At 46.2% G+C, this 21,338-nt stretch overlaps 1 protein-coding gene across 5 annotated transcripts in view; it reads right to left on the reverse strand.

The window, feature by feature from the left end:
- Positions 1–19,345, reverse strand: part of ILF3 (interleukin enhancer binding factor 3) — a 33,043-nt gene extending 13,698 nt beyond the window's left edge. For 2 of the 5 annotated variants that reach the window (XM_028134707.2, XM_054717436.1), the window contains exons 1-4: positions 19,169–19,343; positions 2,265–2,361; positions 1,170–1,399; positions 837–1,014 (exon numbers count right to left, since the gene is read on the reverse strand). In XM_028134707.2, the coding sequence (XP_027990508.1) occupies positions 837–1,014; positions 1,170–1,399; positions 2,265–2,267 (411 nt within the window). In that variant the 5' untranslated portion in view covers positions 2,268–2,361; positions 19,169–19,343. Of the gene's footprint in view, positions 1–836; positions 1,015–1,169; positions 1,400–2,264; positions 2,362–19,168 lie in introns of all 5 variants that reach the window. The other 3 variants (XM_028134705.2, XM_008158049.3, XM_008158051.3) reach the window with 3 other exon arrangements.
- Between the last annotated feature and the right edge of the window lie 1,993 nt (positions 19,346–21,338).

Below are 21,338 nucleotides of genomic sequence, written 5' to 3' on the forward strand. Positions count from 1 at the left end.
ATCAATAAGCATATCCTCGAATAAGGACTTAAAAAACTGAATGGTATTTCTAAGGAATGAGTTTTACTTTTGTTTTTGCTAATCCTGTCATTAAATCCAGGAGGCAGCCGGTTGCAGTGATGTGTGGAAGTTCTGAAGCCCCAGAAATCAGCAGCTAGGGGTGCCGGTGTCCGTTATTCTTTCCAAATACCTTGTTGATAAAGCCCTATCTACAAGGAGCATTGTGAAGATGAAATGACACATGTAAAATGTATGTCTGGCCCTGGCGGAGTGGCTTGGTTGGTTGGAGTTTTACCTTCTATACCAAATGATTGTGTGTTTGTTTCCTAATCATTCGTAAGTTGTGGGTTCCATCCCCTGTAGGGACGAATTTGGGAAGCAACCAATTGATGTCTCTATCCCTTCTCCTCTCTAAAATTCAAAAACATGCCTTGGGGTAAGGATTAAGAAAAAAATAGGATCTTAAAAGGGTTTTGATGATGTCCAGGTTTAGATCAGAGGGAAAGAGTTAATTATACTATCTATTCATCCATCCCCCAACCACCCATTCAATGGAGTCTGGATGTGAAATTCAAGCCTACTGAAGCCCTAGAACAGAACAGCCTAGTATATGGTAGGTACTGGGTCCTTCCTCGAAGCCACAGTGTCTGGGCACGACTGCAGTCACCCAGCCATTGTCCTCAGATCCCAAGTGGCTCTGCAGCACCCTGTCCATTACCTATTGAGAAGGTGTGAGTACAGCAGGTATAAGGGTGGGTTTAGAGTATGTCTTTTGGCACATGTCACAGTTGGGTATCTCTTCCTCTGCCCCACCCAGTGGAGGTGGTCAAACTCACAGCGAGCTGGATGGCCAGGTTGTCAGCCACTTTGTCCAGGAGGGCAGTTGTGGGTTTCTCCTTACATAGCAGCACCAGCTCCAAGTCCAAGTCCCCCTTGAGCAGGAGGCCCTTTGCCACAAGGCCAACGCGCATTACACCCCGCAGGGTTCTGGTCATATGCTCCGTCTTTTGCTCCCTGAAGGACAGATCAACACATGCTATGTGAGGGATTCAGTCTGGCCAGAACCCAGAAAGGCTGGAGTTTCTTCAGAAAGGAAATGCTCAGCTCTAGACTAGTCTGTCTCCCTAGAAAGTAGAAAAACAAAAACCACAACAAAACCTCAAACTTACCCGGCCCCTTCCTTGTTCTCATCCTCCGGGGGCGCGTCCAGGTTCTCAGACTCAGCATGTTCACTGCTGCCTTTCTCCTGCTCATCAATCCAATCAGACACAGCTTTGAGAGCCCGCTCTGTGTGGGACACCATGTTCTGGACTGCCTCCAGTTCCTCTTGGGTTGGATAAACAGAAGAATGCTTTGCCATCACATGGCGATCATCATTCACAAAAATTCGCAACGGACGCTGGAAATGTGAAAATTCAGTTAAAAACAATGTGAAGAGACCAAGCAACCCACTGCTTATCTTTCAGGCTACATAACTCAAAATGATGCTTTATCATTTGTGTGAAAATAAGAGTATAGTAGTCCCCCCTTATCCGCGGAGGATACATTCCAAGACCCCCAGTGATGTCTGAAACTACGGATAGTACTAAACCCTCTATATACTGTTTTTTCCCTATGCATACATACCTATGATAAAGTGTAATTTATAAATTTGGCACAGTAAGAGATTAACAATGAATAAAATAATATATTACAATAAAGGTTATGTAAATGTGGTATTTCTCTCTTTCTGAAAGTATCTCATTGTACTGTACTCACCCTTCCTCATTTTCTTGTGAGGTGATGATGACCCAATGCCTACGTGATGAGATGAAGTGAGGTGAATTTGAATCATTTCTGGAATTTTCCATATAATATATTTGGACTGCGATTGACAAGGGGTAACTCAAACCGCAGAAAGCAAAGGTGCGATGGGGGGGGGGGGACTACTGTATAGGGGTGGACAAAAGTAGGTTTATAGTTGTAATACAATAATTATTAAATAATAATACAAGGATAAACTGTGTTTCACATAAAACTGTAAACCCATTTTTGCCCAGCCCTGCATATGAACACTCGGAAAAGGACAACTAAACTTAACAGTTGTTCTTTCTCTAGACAGTGGGGGAAGTGGTCACTTACATTTCTATATTATTTGAATTGTTACACTATGTAGAAGAATTCAAGTTAAATGAAAAATAGAATCAAATATATTGAGGCAATACTACAAACATCTGTACATGTATGAAGAAATAGTACTTATGATTAAAGAAAAAGTTTCTTACCATTTTTACTTCTTTTTCTGTAGTGTCTGGAAATCAAATTTTGCTTGTATTTTCAAATTGTGACAGATTTCCTTGGTGTTATCAATACTTCAGCTATCTATAAAATCAGAAAATCTTTTTAGTTTCAAATTTCATAGATGAATGAATTTTAGAGCAGGACAGCAGCGCTGACTCATAAGAAGCCCCATTAACACAGCAGGACACATTTATTTCCAAGTAACCACCATTAAGCTAAGGTACAAACAACTAATTAATTACAAAGTTCCCTAAAAATTAAAAGAGCTGGTTTCTAGAAGCAAAATCTCACTTCAGGCCCACACTCAGTTAATTTTTACTTCTTCTATCTTCTTTCATCCTTTCTTATATAAAGTATGCCAATTTTTACAAATATAAAGGAAAAGAGGGATTCTGGTCCTTAAGGGTAATGGAGATGGAAGAAGCAAGAGACAGGGAGGGCTCTAAAAGGATCCTATAAACTGGGAAGGCAAGAACCTTCTGAAACATCAGGTAGATGTGACCACTGCACCACGAAGACACACCTATGGGTTCATCCTTGGAGAGGCTGAGACAACTGAAACGCACAACAGAAGTCTTCGGGACAAACAGCTATAATTATAATTTTGACTACAAACTACTCAACCCCCACTCTGTGTAAACACTCTGGTCCACACAGAAATCTCCCAAATGAGTAAACAACAAAAAACCCGTCAGCACAACATGGAACAGATAAGTATACCCACTGCATACAACCACCCTAACAGCTAGCTCTGTCAATCTAAGCCAGTCACTAGCCAGGGCAGCAGGCTCATCCTCATCCTGGAAAGGCACTCACTTTTAGGATAAATGTCGACATGATTGGCCAAAACAAGAATTTCCACAATGTTTTAGGAGTACCTAGTAACAGAGTTGAAAATGTAAAGGTTCCACGCCTTGGCTATTGTGGCTCAGTTAGTTGGAGCATTGTCCAGTACACCAAAGGATTTGGGTTTCAGGTCCAATTCCTGGTCAGGACACACACCTAGATTGCAGGGTATGGAAGGCAACCTACTGATGTTTCTCCCTCTCCCTTTCTAAAATCAATTTTTTAAAAAGGGAGGATACAGCCGAAACCGGTTTGGTTCAGTGGATAGAGCGTCAGCCTGCGGACTGAAAGGTCCCAGGTTCGATTCCGGTCAAGGGCATGTACATTGGTTGCGGGCACATGCCCGGTAGGGGGTGTGCAGGAGGCAGCTGGTCGGTGTTTCTCTCTCATCGATGTTTCTGGCTCTCTGTCCCTCTCCCTTCCTCTCTGTGAAAAATCAATAATATATTTTAAAAAAATAAAATAAAAAATAAAAATAAAAAGGGAGGATACAAACCAAACTTTATACTATTTAAAGAAAAAAAATATTTTAAATCATTTTAAATTCAATTTATTTATTTGTAGGTTTTTTTAGTTTTGTTTTGTTAATCCTCACCTGAGGATATTTTTTCATTGATTATTAGAGAGAGCAGAAGGGAGAGGCAGACACACAGAGAGAGAAACATTGATGTGAGAGAGACACACTGATTGGTTGCCTCCTGCACATGGCCCAACCAGGGCCAGGGATCGAGCCTGCAACCAATGTGTACATGCCCTTGCCTGGAACTGAACCCAGGACCCTTCAGTCCCAGGGCCGACACTCTATCCACCGAGCCAAACCAGCTAGGGCTAGAGAAGAAAAATGTAAGGTTCCAAATAACTTGAAAATCTAAGGATGAAACGGGAGGCCAAATGCCCCTGCAGCAAATGCCAGGCAAGGTAACAGGTGGGGTTCACAGGCTTCATGATAAGGCACAAGTAGGAAAGGGAGGAGTGAATGACTATTCCCTGGACTCAGCTTCTGGCTCTGGTGGGCCCTTGATGATGAGCCACTCGGTCATTACCAAGTGGGAGCTTCTGCACAGACTTGGGCCTGAAACCCTGCTTGCCCAGCTACTACCAGTGTGGTCTTAAAATTTCTTTGGAGCTTCCTTCTATACCTGCAAACAGGAAGCAGCCCCTCTCCCTCTGCAGGAGAATTGTGAAGTGAGTATGTCAACCTAAGGAAAGCGTGAAGCTGGATCTATACCAGCAGGCTGCTGTGGAAGCCTAGTGCTGAGTGATATGCATGCAAAATTGCATCCTGTAGTAATAATGAATTATCATTATTCAGTTAGGGACAAATGATATTGTGGTTGTGTTTGAAAAGAATGTCTTTACTTATTAGATACACATTTAAGAAAATTTTATGGTTGAAAGTACATGCCTGATATTTGCTCTTAAATACTCCAGTGAGTCAGAGAAGGATAAAAAAAGATTGCAAAATGTTGACAACTGTTGATGCTAGGGGATGCATATATTGGAATTCATTTGTGCATGTTTAAAAATTTCCATGTTTTTTTTTAAATGCCTAAGCAGTCTTACAAAAGTGCAGCCATGGAAGGTAATCTAAAAATCAAACCAAAGCTCAGAAAACCAATTCTAAACTACCAAGAAGCAGACCATGAGAAATCACAGCTTACCTAACAGTGAGGACCCGTGGTAAAAAAACCACCACTCCTAGCCATTACTATGCTGTAACTTCATCAATCTGATAAAGAAGGCTGGTGTTTAAAAGCATATTTGTTCAGCCCTAACCGGGTTGGCTCAGTGGATAGAGCATTGGCCTGCAGACTGAAAGAAAGGTCCCAGGTTTGATTCCGGTCAAGGGCATGTTCCTCGGTTGCGGGCACATCCCCAGTAGGGGATGTGAAGGAGGCAGCTGATCTATGTTTCTAACTCTATCCCTCTCCCTTCCTCTCTGTAAAAAAATCAATAAAAATATATTTAAAAAAAATAAAAGCATATTTGTTCAACATGTATTCAGTGTGCACCTTCTCCATGCCAGGCCCACAGGCTAGCTGCTGGGACAGTGTTGGACATGGCCTGCAAGTCCCATTCCCTTCGACTTGGCCAGCTAGCACACCCTGAAGGACAAACTCCTCCCCTCTACACCCGATGAGGCTCAGGAGCAAATACTTCACTATATACCTATATCATCTACTCATCTCACATCCCTCCTCCAACACAAATACCAAATGTAGAGACTTTAAAAATAACAGTTTTCAAAAAATAAAGAAGTTGTCTAACCAAGGTTCCAGATGGCTGACCTTTTTAACCAAGGCTTTTGTAGGATTGATATTGTCTAAAACCTACTAACTCCTGGGATAAGTGGCTGATTCAGCACCTGAAACAGGAACTGTACCTGGGTGGGCCTGGGTCAAGCTGCAGTGTCAGAAAATGTTCAAGAGACTGATGCAGTCTTGTCCAAAGAACAAGGAGCTGACTTGTGAGGGCTCTGACTGGCTACATTTGGGGCAACTGAGTATCAATAAATAAACAGTTTCCTATATGAAGTTCTAGAACAGGTAATACTAATAAATGAGAAAAAATTCCGAACAGCTATTGCTTCTGGGGAATGGTGGAAAGGAACACCTGGAAAGGGGCCCAAGGGCGCTTTCTGGGTGTTGGTCATGGTCTACATCTTGGTAGGGGTTGAGTGTATGCAGTGGTCAGAACTCACTGAATAGTATATTCTCAAGACCTGTGACCCGGCCGGCGTGGCTCAGTTGCTGAGCATCAACCTATGAACCAGGAGGTCAGGGTTTGATTCCCGGTCAGGGCACATGCCTGGGTTGTGGGCTCAATCCCCAGTGTGGGGCATGCAGGAGGTAGCTGATCAATGATTCTCTCTCATCACTGATGTTTCTCTCTCTCTCTCCCCCATCTCCCTTCCTCTCTGATATCAATACACACACACACACACACACACACACACACACACACACACTATAGGCCCAGTGCACGAATTCGTGCACATTGGGATCCAGCTGGCTCAGCCCCAATTGGCGGATTGGGTCTGGGCCTGTCAGGAGGAGATGCAGGAGGTTGGCAGGTCGATCAGGGCTGCGCCAGCTGGGGGGAGGGGCTTCAGGCAATTGGCCAGCGGGCCTGCCCCCCAAATGGGATGGGGCGGCCGATTGGTGGTCAGTGGCTGAGGGAGGGGCTGGGGAGGTTGGCTATCCAGCCCCACCAGATTGGTGTGGGGGAGGCCAATCAGGGGTGGAGCTGGCTGGGGGGAGGGGGTGCGGGCCTATGGGGTGGTGGGGGCTGATCGGGAGTTGGGGCTGGCCGTGGGGAGGGGCTGTAGGTAGTGGGCAGCTGGTCCTGCTCCCGGATGGGGTGGTGGGGGCTGATGGGGGCAGAGCTGGCTGGGGGGAAGGGGCCGTGAGCCGATGCGGGGGGGGGGGGGGGGGTCCTTTGGGGGCAGGGCTGGCTGGAGCAAGGGGCCGCAGATGGTTGGCCAGCCAGCCCCACGCCCTATTGGGATGGGGGGGCTATCAGGGGCAGGGTTGGCCAGCCACCTCACCCTTGATCGGGGTGGGAGAAGCCCATAAGGGGCAAGGCTGGCTGAGGGAAGGGGCCGAGGGAGGTTGGCTGGCCAGCCACACCCCCCAATCCGACCAGTTCACTGGCCGCAGTGGGCGTTTTATATATATATATATATATATATATATATATATATATATATATATATAGTGCATTACTTCAAAAGAAAAAAAGAACTGTACATAAATACTGGACTCTGGTTATTACAAGGGAAGCCCTGGCTGGTTTGGTTCAGTGGACAGAGTGTCAGCTTGCAGACTGAAGGGTCCCAGGTTCAATTCCAGTCAAGGGCAAATGCGTGGGTTGAGGGCTCGATCCCCAGGGTGGGGTGTGCACGAGGTAGCCGATCAGTGATTCTCATCATTGATGTTTCCATCTCTCTCTCTCTTCCTCTCTAAAATCAATAAAAATATATTGAAAAAAATAATAATAAAAAAATAAAAACTGGAGTCAACACTCCTTTGCAGGGGGGGAAAAAAACTGGCCTTGCTTGTCTTAGTGTGAGCCCAAATCTGTCACCCAATCTAGCCGCTCAGAAGCCAGTTGCTCTGGTCTTGAATTCCAGGTAATCCATCTCATTAATGGACACAGGGGTCTTCTGGATGAGCAGAAACCTTTAAAAAAATCGTAGACCCCTACCAATCTAACTTTAAACAAAAGCTGTTAAAGGCTGCACAAAGCTGTTCCTGCGACCTCATTTATGATTCAAACCTGGGCAAAAGTGACGCCTAATTGTTACCAGCCCAGCCTCTCTGAAAAAGAAACCAAAGGAAGGAAAGAGTGGAGTGAAGAATCAGGATCTTTTTTTTCTCTTTTTTTCTTTTTAGAGAGAAACAGGGAGGGCAGGAGGGAGAGAGAGAAAAACACTGGGTTGCTTCTGCAGGTATCCCAACTGGGGATCAAACATGAAACCTGGGTATGTGCCCTGATCAGGAACTGAACCCACCACCCACCTTTTGGTGTATGGGACGATGCTCCAACCAACTGAGCCAGACCAGCTAGAGCAAGAATCAGGATTTTAAGCCTGACCTCTGTGTAGTTTGGGATGTTTTAACACAATAGAATCAGGTTTCTTTCTTTTGTTCTTGAAACCAGACCACCTATGGCATGCAGTTACATAAGTTTACACCACAAATCATTATGCTTACAATGTGATGATCATCTTTCTGACCTCTCACTAATTGGAATATTATGTTCATGGCACTTGCTGTTGGAAAAGAAACATGCCCAAGTTAGCATGTGTGAAATCAATGAATGTTTTTGTTGTTGTTAATCCTTACCTGAGGATATCTTTTCCATCTATATCTAGAAAGAATGGAAGGTGGGGGGAAGGGAAGACATGTATTTGAGAGAGACACATCAGTTGGTTGCCTCCAGCACAAGCCCAGAGCAGGGCTGGGGATGGAACCTGCAACCCAGGCAAACCCGCCCCCAACCAGGAATCAAACCTACCATCCTTACGTGTGTGAGATGATGCTCTAACCACTGAACACACTGGCCAGGGAAGATAAACAAATCCAATATAATAAAGAAGTAACATGCAAATTGACCCTCACTCCGTCACACCATCACAAGATGGCTGCACCCACAGCTGAGGCAGGGTTCCTGTAACACAAAATGGCTGCAGCCATAGGGGAGGCGGGTTTCCCGTAACAAGCTGTAACGAGTGGGGCCAGGGCGGGGGACCTCAGGCTGCACCCCCTATCTGGCGGGGCTTGATGGGGATGGGGCTGGCCGGGTCTGGGTCTCGTGCGATTTCGAGGTGCATTCAGGTGGGCAGGGACTTGACTCTGGGTCCTGTGGCATGCCCCAGACTATGACAGGAGGAAGATTTTCATATACATTTTACTAATTTTGTTTCATCTTTGACACTTCTATTATAGAGAAAGGGCAAATAGCAATATTAAAATATTTCCTCTAATTAATTCCCTTTTAATGTGCACGAATTTCATGCACTGGGCCACCAGTGTTTGTATAATAAGCAGGTGTGGTGGCAACAGCCTATAGCCCCATCATTCTTCCGAGGTGGACCCAGAACCCCACCTCCACAGTTATTTCACAAAACCTAGCAGGTATCCTAAGGACTCTGGGAAATTGTCCTGAATTAGATGCTGGTCCTAGAGACTGAATTAGATTCTGAAATGTACAAGGACCCAAGCAAGCTCCTGGTTGCCTGACCTCTGGAGCTATCCTATCCTGGAGTGTCAAGTTAAATAATACAGAAGTGCTGTCCTTTAGTAACTCCTTAAAACGTTTAGTATCACATCAAGGACACGGAAAATCATTTTACTTGGGGTGGTGAACACACAATATAATATATAGATGATGTATTATATAACTGTTACATCTAAAACCTATGATTTTATTAACCAATGTCACCCCAATAAATAAATAATTTAAACAAAACAAACCAAAAGATGCCAATCTAAAATGTGGCCATGCCTTACCACTGTGGCTCAGCGGTTGAGCATCAACCTATGAACCAGGAGGTTATGGTTCAATTCCTGGTCAGGGCACATGCCTGGGTTTCAGACACAGTCCCCAGTAGGAAGCATGCAAGAGGCAGTCTATCAATGATTCTCTCAGTATTGATGTTTTTACCTCCCTCTCCCTCTCCCTCCCTTTCTCTGAGAAATCAATAAACACATATTTAAAATAAATAAGTAAACAAACAAACACAAAAAAATGTGGCATGGCCCTAACCGGTTTGGCTCGGTGGATAGAGCATTGGCCTGCGGACTGAAGGGTCCTGGGTTCAATTACGGTCAAGGGCATGTACCTTGGTTGCGGGCACATCCCCAGTAGGGAGAGTGCAGGAGGCAACTGATAGATGTTTCTCTCTCATCGATGTTTCTAACTCTCTATCTCTCTCCCTTCCTCTCTGTAAAAAAATCAATAAAATATACTAAAAAAAAATAATGTGGCATGGACACCACTCTGAGAAATTAAATCCAACAAAAGTCTGAAGTCTAGTGCAATCAGTAGAGTTCTGTCTGCAACAGTGTTTTTATTGGTCCATAGAAAGGTATAAAGTTAGGAATAAAGATTTTCAATGTAAAGGGCCATCCTTTAAGCTTAACTTTCTTCCTATATTTTCAGTGCTAAAATATCTTTTTTCTTATGAAAAGATGGAGATGATGTTAAAAGGCATTTTTCTAGGAAAAACAAAAAGTTGGCCTGCTCTAGTCAATTTGGGTCAGTGGATAAAAGCATCGGCCCGTGGAATAAAGGGTCTTTCTTGGGTTGGATTCCAGTTAAGGGCATGTACCTCAGTTGCAGGCTGGATCCCCAGCTCTGGTCAGGGCACATGCGGGAGGCAGCCCACTGATGTGTCTCTCTCACATCTATGTTTCTTTACTCTCTGTCTCTCCCCCTCCCTTCCAGTCTTAAAAAAAGAAATCAATGGAAAAGTATTCTCAGGTGAGGATTAACAAAAAAGTGGGCAAATACAAGTTGTTTTTTCCTCAAAATATTTCTAGAAATCCCAACTGGTCTGTGAGAAGCAGGACCCCAGGCCCCCTGACACTGGAGAGCCCACAGGTCTTAGAAACAGAACCCCTAGGTTTGTATCCACCTCAGTTCTCCAACCTGGCAGTTGTGGGACCTCCAGAAAATCACTTGTCTCAGAGTTGCAAAGAGTAGGAATTAAAGGTGACAATATGGGAAAATTCCTTTTCAACCATAAAGCCACAAATACAATGTATTATGAGAGTAAGTTTAACTATTCTTGGATGACCCAAGGGAAATGTAAAATCACAGCATAAAGTTTAACATGACACCAAGTGAGAATTATCAAACCCTCTTTCCAACACATTCAAAGAGTGGGGGGACCTCGTGGGGGGGACCGATGCAACTTGCCCACCTATCCCACGGGGAAGCCATAAGAGGATTTTTTTAAAATGTAGCATACACTTTAATTTCTTCTCCCAAAAGTTTTTTTCCCACTAGTAAAGAAAAGAAAAAAAAAAAAAAGTGCCTGTCTGATGGTGTGGCTCAGTGGTTGAGCGTCCACACGTGAAGCAAGAGGTCACTGGTTCGATTCTCATGGTCAAGGCACATGCCCAGATTGCAGCTCGATTTGCGAGTAGGGGTGAAGGGGTGGAGGTGACACGTGCAGGAGGAGGCAGCCAATCAATGATTCTCTCCCATCACTGATGTTTCTCTCTTTCCCTTCCTCTCTCTGAAATCAGTAAAAACACATTTAAATAAGAAAAAATTTAAAGACTGCTTCACAAAGGACATTAACACTCAAATGTCAATTATTTTAGTAGGCAAGGGGGTACATTCATTTTTAATGAAAACTGTTTTCAGAAAACTGTAACTTCACCTGAAATTGTAAAAAGTAACAGAGATTAAGTGTACTCTGTACCCAGTTTCCTCCAATTGTAACATTTTGCCAACTATATAGTACAAGATCATAACCACAATACCCATACTGAAATAGTCAGATACAGACCATTGCTGTCACAAAGATCCCTCCCATTGCCCTGTACAGTCACATTCACCTTCCAATTGCCCCCATGCCTAACCCCTAACAACTAATTCATTTACCATTTCTGTAATTTTGTCATTCCAAGAATGTTTTATATAAACAAAATTATAGAGCTGTAAACTTTCAGGATTGGCTTGTTTCATGCAGCACAACTGCCTCAAGATTCATGCAAGTTGTGTATGTATCAACAGTTGGCTCTTTTTTATTGCCAAGTAGTATTCCTTGGTATGGATATACCTTGGTTTGTTTAACCATTTAGCAGCTGAAGGACATCTGTGGGGTTTCCAGTTCTTGGCTATCACAAATAAAGCTAAGATCATTTGTGTATTCATTTTTGTGTGAACATGTATGTTCATTTCTTTGGGGATAAATGCACAAGAGTCAAATTGCTGGGTCATGTGATAGTTGCCTGCCAATTTTATGAAAAACTACCCAAGTGTTTTTCAGAGCTGAAGCCTCACACTTTAAAAAACAAACTCGAGCCCAGCCAGTGTGGCTCAATGGTTGAGCTTTGACCCATAAATCAGGAGGTCAGGGCACATGCCTGGTTTGCAGGCTCCATTCCCAGTAGGGGGAGTGCAGGAGGCAGCCCATTGATGATTCTCTCTCATCATTGATGTTTCTATATCTTTCTCCCTTCCTCTCTCTGAAATCAATAAATATACTTAAAACAAAAAACTCAAGTAACTTCACCAAAATTGACTCAATTCACCTTTTCTACACTCCTGTCACATCTGCTCTGTGAAGCTGTAGTCACTGGTGAGCTCTCACTGGGCAGCCCATATTTACCGGGCAACTATTTTCCCCTTCTCTGCAAGCATTCTGCACACGCCACCCATAGGACAAATATTTATTAGGTACTACTATGAGCCACGTGGCTGGGCCAATTATTTTCATACGAGTGTCCTCGTGCACATTGAAATTAAATTAGAAGGTGGCCAGCGGGGCAGGACTGAGTGAGACGGGCCAGACACGCCCTGGAGCCAACCTCCCGTTGTCCCTCCCTGGCCTGCTACACCTGGGTGACGCTGTGGCTCAAAAGGTGTTTGTGGAGTGAGCGGGGTCCCTCAGGCAGATGGGGTCCCTTGGCCTGGCCTGCAGGGATAGGGCTGAAACTGGCAGTCCGACATCCCTCAAGGGGCCCCAGAGTGTGAGGGCACTCTGCAAAGATGCTGTGGAACAGGGTGTGGAACACAAACGTTGTGTGCAGTAAACCAGATTTGGGCCAACAGTGCCCCAGCAACAACATAACCCACGTCTGAAGGTGCAATTGTGTGGCCCAGTGAGGAATTGGGCTCCCTCCTCTCTGGTTTTGGGGTGTGTCACCTGAGAACCGCTGCCAAGTCACCGCAGCTCCGGCATTGAGCAGCTGGCCCCTGGTGGTCAGTGCATGTCATAGCAACCAGTAGGGCAGAGGGAGGGAGGGACACTTAGCATATCAGCCTTATATATACTAGTGGCCCGGTGTACGAAATTCGTGCACGGGGGTGGGGGTAGGGAGTGTCCCTCAGCCTGGCCTGCACCCTCTCCAATCTGGGACCCCTTGGGGCATGTCCGACTGCCGGTTTAGGCCCAATACCTGTGGGATCGGGCCTAAACCAGCAATCCGGGGCTGCTGGCTCCTAACCACTCACCTGCTGGCCTGCTCACCCCCAACTGCCCCGCCACCCTGCCGGCCTGCTCGCCCCCAACTGTCCCCCCCCGCCAGCCTGCTCACCCCCAACTACCCCCCCCCCACCAGCCTGATTGCCCCTAACTGCCTCTGCCTCGGCCCTGCCACCATGGTTTTGTCCGGAAGGTCTCCCGGTCTAATTAGCATATTACCTTTTTTTAGTATAGATAGACTGTTGATGTTTTAATTTTTTTTTTTTTTACATTTTACTGGTAATTTATGAATGCAAGGGACTGTCAACCTACAAATCACTACATGTACTATTGAGAAGCTAACTTACAAAGTTTCATTTTTTAAACACACACATATTCTTCTCAGGTTAGTTAAAAGGCAAGCAGTAGGAAAACAAGTGGCCTGGAAGATTATCCCAATATGACCTCATCCTTGGACTGAACCACAGTCCTACTGAAAAGAAGGCTGGCCCTGATGGTGTGGCTCAGCTGGTTCAATGTCATCCCATGCATCGAAAGGTTGCCGGTTTCATTCTGGCTTGATCCCTGGTAGGAGCGTGCAGGAGAAAGCTGATCTATGTTTCACACTCACATCAGTGTTTCTCTCCTCCGCCCACCTCTAAAAATCAATTTTAACCTTTTGCACTCGAATGTCGAGTGTGACTCGACACGGTTAGCATCGGTAGCAGCTCTTTTTATACTCTTTGAATGTATCAATAATTTGAAATATTAAAAAATCCAAATAAATAAGTTTGTATGAAAAGAAACTCGTTTTTTATTCTACTGCCGCGCTTTGTAAAATCTGGGGTATTTAAAAAATTAAATCCCGAGTAGAATAAAGGAATCGAGAAAAAAGCAAGCGAGTGCAAAGGGTTAAAAGTCTTTTAAAAAGCCCTGGTTTGGCTTAGTGGATAGAGCATCAGCCTATGGACTGAAGGGTCACAGGTTCGATTCCAGTCAAGGATATGTACCTTGGTTGCAGGCACATCCCCAGTAGGAGGTGTGCAGGAGGCAGCTAATTGATGTGTCTCTCTCATCGATGTGTCCAACTCTCTATAAAAAATCAGTAAGATATATATACTTTTAAAAATCATCATGGACCACCATGGCCAGTGTGGCTAAGTTGGCTGAGTGTCATCCTGTGCACCAAAAGATCGCTGGCTCCGTGCCCAGTTGGGGTGCATAGAGGAGTCAACCGATTAATGTTTCTCTCTCTCTTTTTCCTCTCTCTAAAGTCAATAAAAACATAGTTAAATTAAAAAAAAAAACTACCATGGAGCCCTGACCGGTTTGGCTCAGTGGATAGAGCGTTGGCCTGCAGACTGAAGGGTCCCAGGTTCGATTCCGGTCGAGGGCATCTACCTTGATTGCGGGCACATCCCCAGTAGGAGGTGTGCAGGAGGCAGGTGATGGATGTTTCTCTTCTCATCGATGTTTCTAACTCTCTATCCCTCTCCCTTCCTCTCTGTAAAAAATCAATAAAATATATATTAAAAAAAAAACAACTATCAGGGATCTCAAACTGCCAATAGCACCACTTTTCACTAATCACCTAAGAGTATAAAAATAATATGGAGCCAATTTACATATTCTAATAAAAGGATGCACATTAAACTTTTTTTTTAAATTCTCACACGAGGTCATATTTATGATGTTTTTTAAAAATATATTTTTCATTGGTTTCAGAAAGGAAGAGAGAGAGGGATAGAAGCATCAATGATGAGAGAGAATCTGGAACCGAACCCTGACCTCCTGGATCATGGATTGACACTCAATCACTGAGCCACACGGGCTGGATGAGAATATATTTTTACTGATTTTAGGAGAGGATGGGGGTGGAGGGAGAGAGTGAAGGAAAGAGATGAACGGAGAAACATGGATCAGTTGCCTCCAGTAGGCATCCCAACTGGTGATCGAACCTGAAACTTCGGTATATGCACTGAGCAGGAATTGAACTGATGACTCTTCAGTGCACCAGAAGCTCCAACCAACTAAGCCAGACCGGCCAGGGAATACATTCAACTTTTGACTAAATAATCCTTGGTGATAGTATATGGCTCCCACAAAAAAAGGCCCGTAATAAACTCATTTTCCTGTTAAAACTGGTGGCTACATTTTCAATTTCTTCATTATATGGACATTCAATGAGAAAAGGAAAAAATTTCAACTGGACACTGCTTTCTTACCCTTTGCACTCGGATGTTGAGTGTGACTCGACACGGTTAGCAGTAGAATAAAGGAATCGAAAAAAGCAAGCGAGTGCAAAGGGTTAAAACACCTGAAAAAAAGCAGGCATTGAAAATATGTCTGGCAGTGGTCAAGTGACTCAGTAGATTGGAGTGAGGTCCTATACATCAAAAGGTTGGGTTTGATTCCCAATCAGAGCACATACCTAGGTTTCAGGTTCTATGGGGTGAGTTTGGGAAGCAACCAATAAAAAATGTCTGAACTTCCAATTGCTATCACCTAAAAAGTGCTGTCTTGGGAAAACTTCACAGGGGTATAACAGAGCATAAACATGGTGAGAAGCAAGTTATAAAAATCAGTACACTGACAAGGCTCCCTAACAAATGCCTGCCCACACAGCTAACACTTCAAAGAGGCAGCACCAACCTACCCTAACAAAGCAAAGAGGAAAGCTAGTTGTTTCAGGTGAAACTGTCAAATGCTGCAGCAGAAAACTGAAGTCAACTTCATCCCTTCAGGACCCGGACACACTTCACTGACAACCTTTGTGTGACTCCTGTCAATCCACCATTTGCCTCTAATTCCAAACCCTTCCCCTGGAAACAAAAGTAAGATCTTCCTTTCCCAGGACTCTGCTAAAATAAAAAGCACCCAATTCAGAAAGCCTAGAAAAATCTTCATTCCTGAGAAAGTTTAAAGCATTTATCTATATAAAAAAAGCCTAAGCTGCCGTTACAGCCAAACGACCGGTCACTATGATGCGTACTGACCACCAGGGGGAGCGGCTGCTCAGCCAGAAGCCAGGCTCACCGCTGGCTGACGAGCGCCTCTCCTGCCTCTGCGGCAGGGCTAAGGAGCAGCAAGCTGAGCATAAGGAGCGAGGGATCCCAGATTGCGAGGGTGCAGGCCAGGCTGAGGGACCTCCCCCACCCAAGTGCACGAATTTCGTACACCGGGCCTCCAGTGATTTGGATAAAATGTCCACTTGCCTGGCCAGTGCTGCTCAGTGGTTGAGTGTCAACCTATGAACCAAGAGGTCATAGGTTTTATTCTCGGTCAGGGCACACGCCCAGGTTGTGGGCTCAATCCCCAATGTGGGGCATGCAGGAGGCAGCCAATCAATGATTCTCTCTCAACATTGATGTTCCTCTCCCTTTATCTCTGAAATCAATAAAAAATATAAATAAGTAAAATGTCACCACTTTTTGGGCCATATATGCTAATACCAGATGGTGACATTTACACATCTTTCAAAACTGTACCAGGCTGCCCTGGCTGGAGTGGCTCAGTTGGTTGGGCATCCTACCATTCACCGAAAGGTTTTGGGTTCAGTTCCTAGTTGTGGTTGTGCAGGAGGCAGCCAATGGATGTTTTACTCACAAATTGATGTTTCTCTCTTTCTCAAAAACAATTTAAAAATCTTTTAAAAAAAACTGCACAGCCCTTGCTGGTTGCTCAGTGGTTAGAGCATCAGCTTGAGGACTGAAAGGTTGCAGATTCCATTCTGGTCAAGGGCAGGTACCTCGTTCCAGGCTTGATCTTGATTGGTTAGGGCAGTGGTCAGCAAACTCATTAGTCAACAGAGCCAAATATCAACAGTACAACAATTGAAATTTCTTTTGAGAGCCAAATTTTTTAAACTTCTTCTAACGCCACTTCTTCAAAATAGACTTGCCCAGGCCGTGGTCTTTTGTGGAAGAGCCACATTCAAGGGGCCAAAGAGCCGCATGTGGCTCGCGAGCCGCAGTTTGCCGACCACGTGGTTAGGGCATGTGCAGTCTCTCTCACACTGATGCTATTCTCTCTGTCTCCCCCGCATCCTTCCATTCTAACCTCTGACCTGTAAAAGGTGAAATCAGAAAGAATAGGGAAGGTGGTGAGAGAGGTAAAGGGGCAGATGTCCAGCCTAAAGAAAACAAGAGCTGGCTGGTGTGGCTCAGTGGTTGAGCATCAACCTATGAACCAGGAGGTCATGGGTTCGATTCCTAGTCAGGGCACATGCCTGGGTTGTAGGCTCAATCCCCAGTGTGGGGCGTGCAGGAGGTAGCCGATCAATGATTCGCTCATCACTGATGTTCCTATCTCTCTCCCCCTCTCCTTCCTCACTCTGAAATCAATAAAAACATTTTAAAAATAATAAAGACAGACAAGATACTGTTTACCCAAAGAGAAGTGGCTTATAGACTCATAGAAAAAGACTCTTTCCTCATCATGGACTCCACCTGTGCCTACCTGAAGACCTTAACCAGGGAAGCACAAAAACAAGCACCATCCATGTGTCATCAGATTAGCAGCTGCTCTTGCCAATGTGGATTTTTTTATAGCAAGCATTTTTTAATTTAGATATTAGAGATTCCTCACTCCAAGGAATAAAATTATCAAGTATACTAGAAGTAACTAAACAAAATTTTGCCTATAGGCACTAAACGAGTTCAAATAAAGAAAAACAAACAAAACTGCCAACCATTAGTCACCGTTCCACTTCAGAAAGAAGACAATTCGAAGGCTTGCCCAAGTTCCTAGAGGGTAGGGAAGACTGATAAATCAAATGTCCAGTCCTGTCAAGGCCAAACCTGGCAGTAACTGCCCGCCTCCATTTGCAACAGATTCCATTTGCAAACCACAGGGACAAGAATTACAGCTCAGGGGCAAAGACCCCAGGACTACATAACAGCACCTGTCAGTGCCCTACATGCTTCCCCCCCGCCCGCCCCCCGCCACTTTCCAGCTGTGAATAAGACTTCATCCACACACTTCATTCACAGCATGAGCGGCTGCTGTCACTACATCCCACACGACCACACACAAAGCATCACATACAGAGTGGCAGCACTGTGAGTAACCCGTGGAAACTCCCAATCACAGACACCTGGGGAGAGCCTAAAGTCCTCAACAATTTGAGCTCTACCTTCGGATGGCACCTTGTATTTCCCCAGGTGTCTGTGTCTGGACCACTCACTGTAAAGACGGAAGAATCCCAAGCACCAGAAACACAGGTTCACAATCTGAAATACCTGAATCCAGAAAAGGGAGGCTTATCACAGAAACTCTTGGTTCCTTGCTGATCCATCACGTTCCCTAAGCAGAATCCCAAGCAACTTTCAATCAAATTTGAAATTACTTAGAAGAGATGGCTTACTCTTCCAAGTTTAGGCACTGAGCTCGTGAAAACTATGCTGATCACAATCCACTCCAAATAATTCATCCAGGCAGAGCATTAACCCGGGCAGAACATCAAGAACAACCCTAAAAATCTCAAGTCATTTTACTACTTGAGGAAATAAGATAGAAAAGAGTTTTTATTAGCACTCATGTTTGGGTCCCAAGCTTGCAGATTACAGTGCACCCAAACATCGCACCAGATCGCTATTTTGGCGGAGGATGCAAGCCCTAAACAATCTGGGGGGAAAAAATTCAACATCAGTGAAACACCTGGACTAAAGAAATGGAAATCTTAAAGCCTTCCCCAAGTTTGGATGGTGATCTGTGGGAGGCCTGGCTGACCGGGGATTTGGGAACCCCATGATCCCACAAAGACCTCCTCTGTAATCCGCGCATGGAAGAGGTTCCGGGGAGGGGGTCCACCTCTCCGCGCCATTTAAGGACAAAGAAGACCACGTTTCCCGCCTCTGGAGCCTAGGACCCTCCTGGAATCCGAGGCGGGAGTGGGACAAAGAGGAGGAGAGGAGGAGATGAGGATGGGGGTGAGAAGAGGCGCTCCTGCCCCGCAGACCCGGATGCTCTAGGCCGGAGGGGGGGGGTGTGTTTCCAGCACGTGCGCGCACGCGGAGCGCCGCAACAGACAAAAGCCCGGGCCGGGGGAGGCTGAGGCCAGGAGCCCGGTGCGCGCGCACCCCCCACGCGAGGCGCTGCCGCCAAACGAGGGGCCGCGAGGGGGGAGGACGGGTGCGCGCGCACGGAGCCCTCGCCGCCGACGTCGCCATTTTGTTTCCTCGGCACAATGGGGGAGAGTAACGGCCAAACGCGGGAGCACGGCTGGCACAGAAGAATGAGCTAGGCGCCGAGACAGGGGACCGGGCGGAAGCGGGAAGCAAGGGGCGCCTCTGGCCTTGTCACCGCGACTCTCCAGCCGGGCCCGCGCTAAGTGGGAGGACGGGCGGGGGGAGGGGCAGAGGCGGGAGCGGGCCTGACCGCCGCCACATTGGAGCTTACCTTGTCAGCGTCCCTTCCCCGACCGCAACCGCCGCCGACCGCCTGCCACAACCCGCCGGGATCTCCCCCGCAAAAGCCACGCGGTGCGCACCGGGCTGCTGAGTCCAACTGCAATGGCGAGAAGAGGAGGAGGAGCCGGGGGCGAGCGGGCGGGCGGGCGCGCGCCAGGGAGGTGCGGAGCCACGTGACCACCGGGAGCCCCGCCCCCTCGTCGCCGCGTTGCGTTCGACGCAGGCCCAGCTTAAGAGAGTGGGAGGGACGAAAAGAGGAGGAGGTGGGTTCTGGTCACGTGATGAGGGCGTAGACGTTGCGAGCTGGTCACGTGGCGTCGGAACGTTCCCCTCCCCTTTCCACGCCTTTGCTTGGTCATGTGACAGTGGCAAAATCGGAGCCCTCCTTGGCCACGTGATGAGGACTTTTCGCTTTCCCTTTGTTGTATTGGTCGGCCTACATCATGTGACGACGTCAGCGCTCTCTTATTGACGGTTTTGAGCCGCTTTTTCACGTAATTCAGGGCGAGAGGCAGGTGAGGCTTGGAGTTTACGCTCATGCGCGGCCACCATCTTAAACCCGTCGCCATGTGTACGTTGGCGGAAACGCCTCTGGGAATCTGGCCCGTTAACGTCCTCATAATAGCTGGGTCTCTGTGGAGGAGGTGTTTCCTCGAAAGGAGGCCTGCCCGCCGAGCTTCCAACCTACTCCCCGCTTCTCTGCAAGAAGCGGAGAAGACCCGAGGTGCGTGTGTGAGACGGCAGTGTCCCGAGCTGCCGAAGTGCCGAGCTGAGCTGGTCGGATCTTGCCGCCTCTCTTGCACAGATGGAGACACTGAGGCAATGCAAAAAAAAAGACCTGGCTTGAGGATTCACGGCCCGTTCACGGGAGAACCGGTGCTGCGACTCGGACGCTGGGCCACCAGTTTGGGTCTCATAAACAAAGTTCCTGGGGACCGAGCACCTTTTCTTTACAAGCCTGTCGGGGAAGCCTCCCGAGCGCCGTGTAAGATCCCTGATGTACAATCTGTATCTAAACTAAGCTCTCCTCCCCTCCAGTGTAAGGGTCAGCCTGGCGCTCGACAGGCACCGTTGTTAGGTGAGGCTGGGTCCAGAATATAAGCTGTTGAAAAGGTTTTCTTCCTGAAAGAGATGAGAAGTTAAAAGACTTATAGCCTAGTAGCGGGTCTTCCTTGCAAAAAACGTAGGGGCGGCACAGCTAGTTTGTAACTGATACAATGTCCAGTGCCTGCCCTAGGTTTGAGGCCCCCGGTGAAACCAAGGACTGATCGATCCCTCGTTTCCTTTTCTACAAAATAGTAATAATAAAAAAGCACTTGGCGAATTTTAGTGCAGGGCAAATGCCCCAAAATTATAGCTATTATTAAAAAGGTCAGGTGGCCCTGGCTTGGTTACTCAAATTGCTTGAAACTTCTTCCCATACACCAAAAGGTAGTAGCAGGTTAGGTTCTCGTCAGGGCACATACCTAGGTTTATAGTTTAATCCATGATTGGGGTGCCTTTGGGAGGCAAGTCATCTAAGTTTCTCATATCCATGCTTCTCCCTCCCACACCCCACCCCCACCTCCCTCTCTTTGAAAGCAAAAAAACAAACAAACAAACATTCTCAGGCGCTCTCCCTCTGGGAGCATGCCTTGCCGTTCCCTTTCCTTTTCCCTTCTCTCTCCTCCCTGCCCCAGGCATGTTACCATTAGCTTCCAAGCTCCAAGGGCTCTTCCTTTAACCTCTATAACTTGTTTCCTAAGCCCATTTCTTCTAGGAATTACTTCTACCTCTGTGATTTACCAAATAAATGTTCCCTTATAGTTTGGGTCTTGGCTCTGAATTCTTTCCTAGCCAGAACCGAAGTATTATTTTAGAAAATAAAAATTAAAAAACATCCTTGGCTGAGGTGTTTTTTTTTTAATGGTGTAAAGATATGATTACAGAAATGGGTGCATGCTGTACCTACATTTTTAAAAATAGGTTTTTTATTGATTTTAGAGGGAGAAGGATAGAGAGATAGAAACATCAATGATGAGAATCATCAATCTGCTACCTCCTGCACACCCCCCACTGGGGATTGAACCCTGCAACCTGGCCATGTGCCCTGACCAGGAATCGAACTGGTGACCTCTTGGTTCATGAGTTGAAGCTCAATCACTGGGCTATACTGGCAG

This window comes from Eptesicus fuscus, chromosome 6 (genome assembly GCF_027574615.1).
Source record: "Eptesicus fuscus isolate TK198812 chromosome 6, DD_ASM_mEF_20220401, whole genome shotgun sequence".
Taxonomy (NCBI): Eukaryota; Metazoa; Chordata; class Mammalia; order Chiroptera; family Vespertilionidae; genus Eptesicus; species Eptesicus fuscus.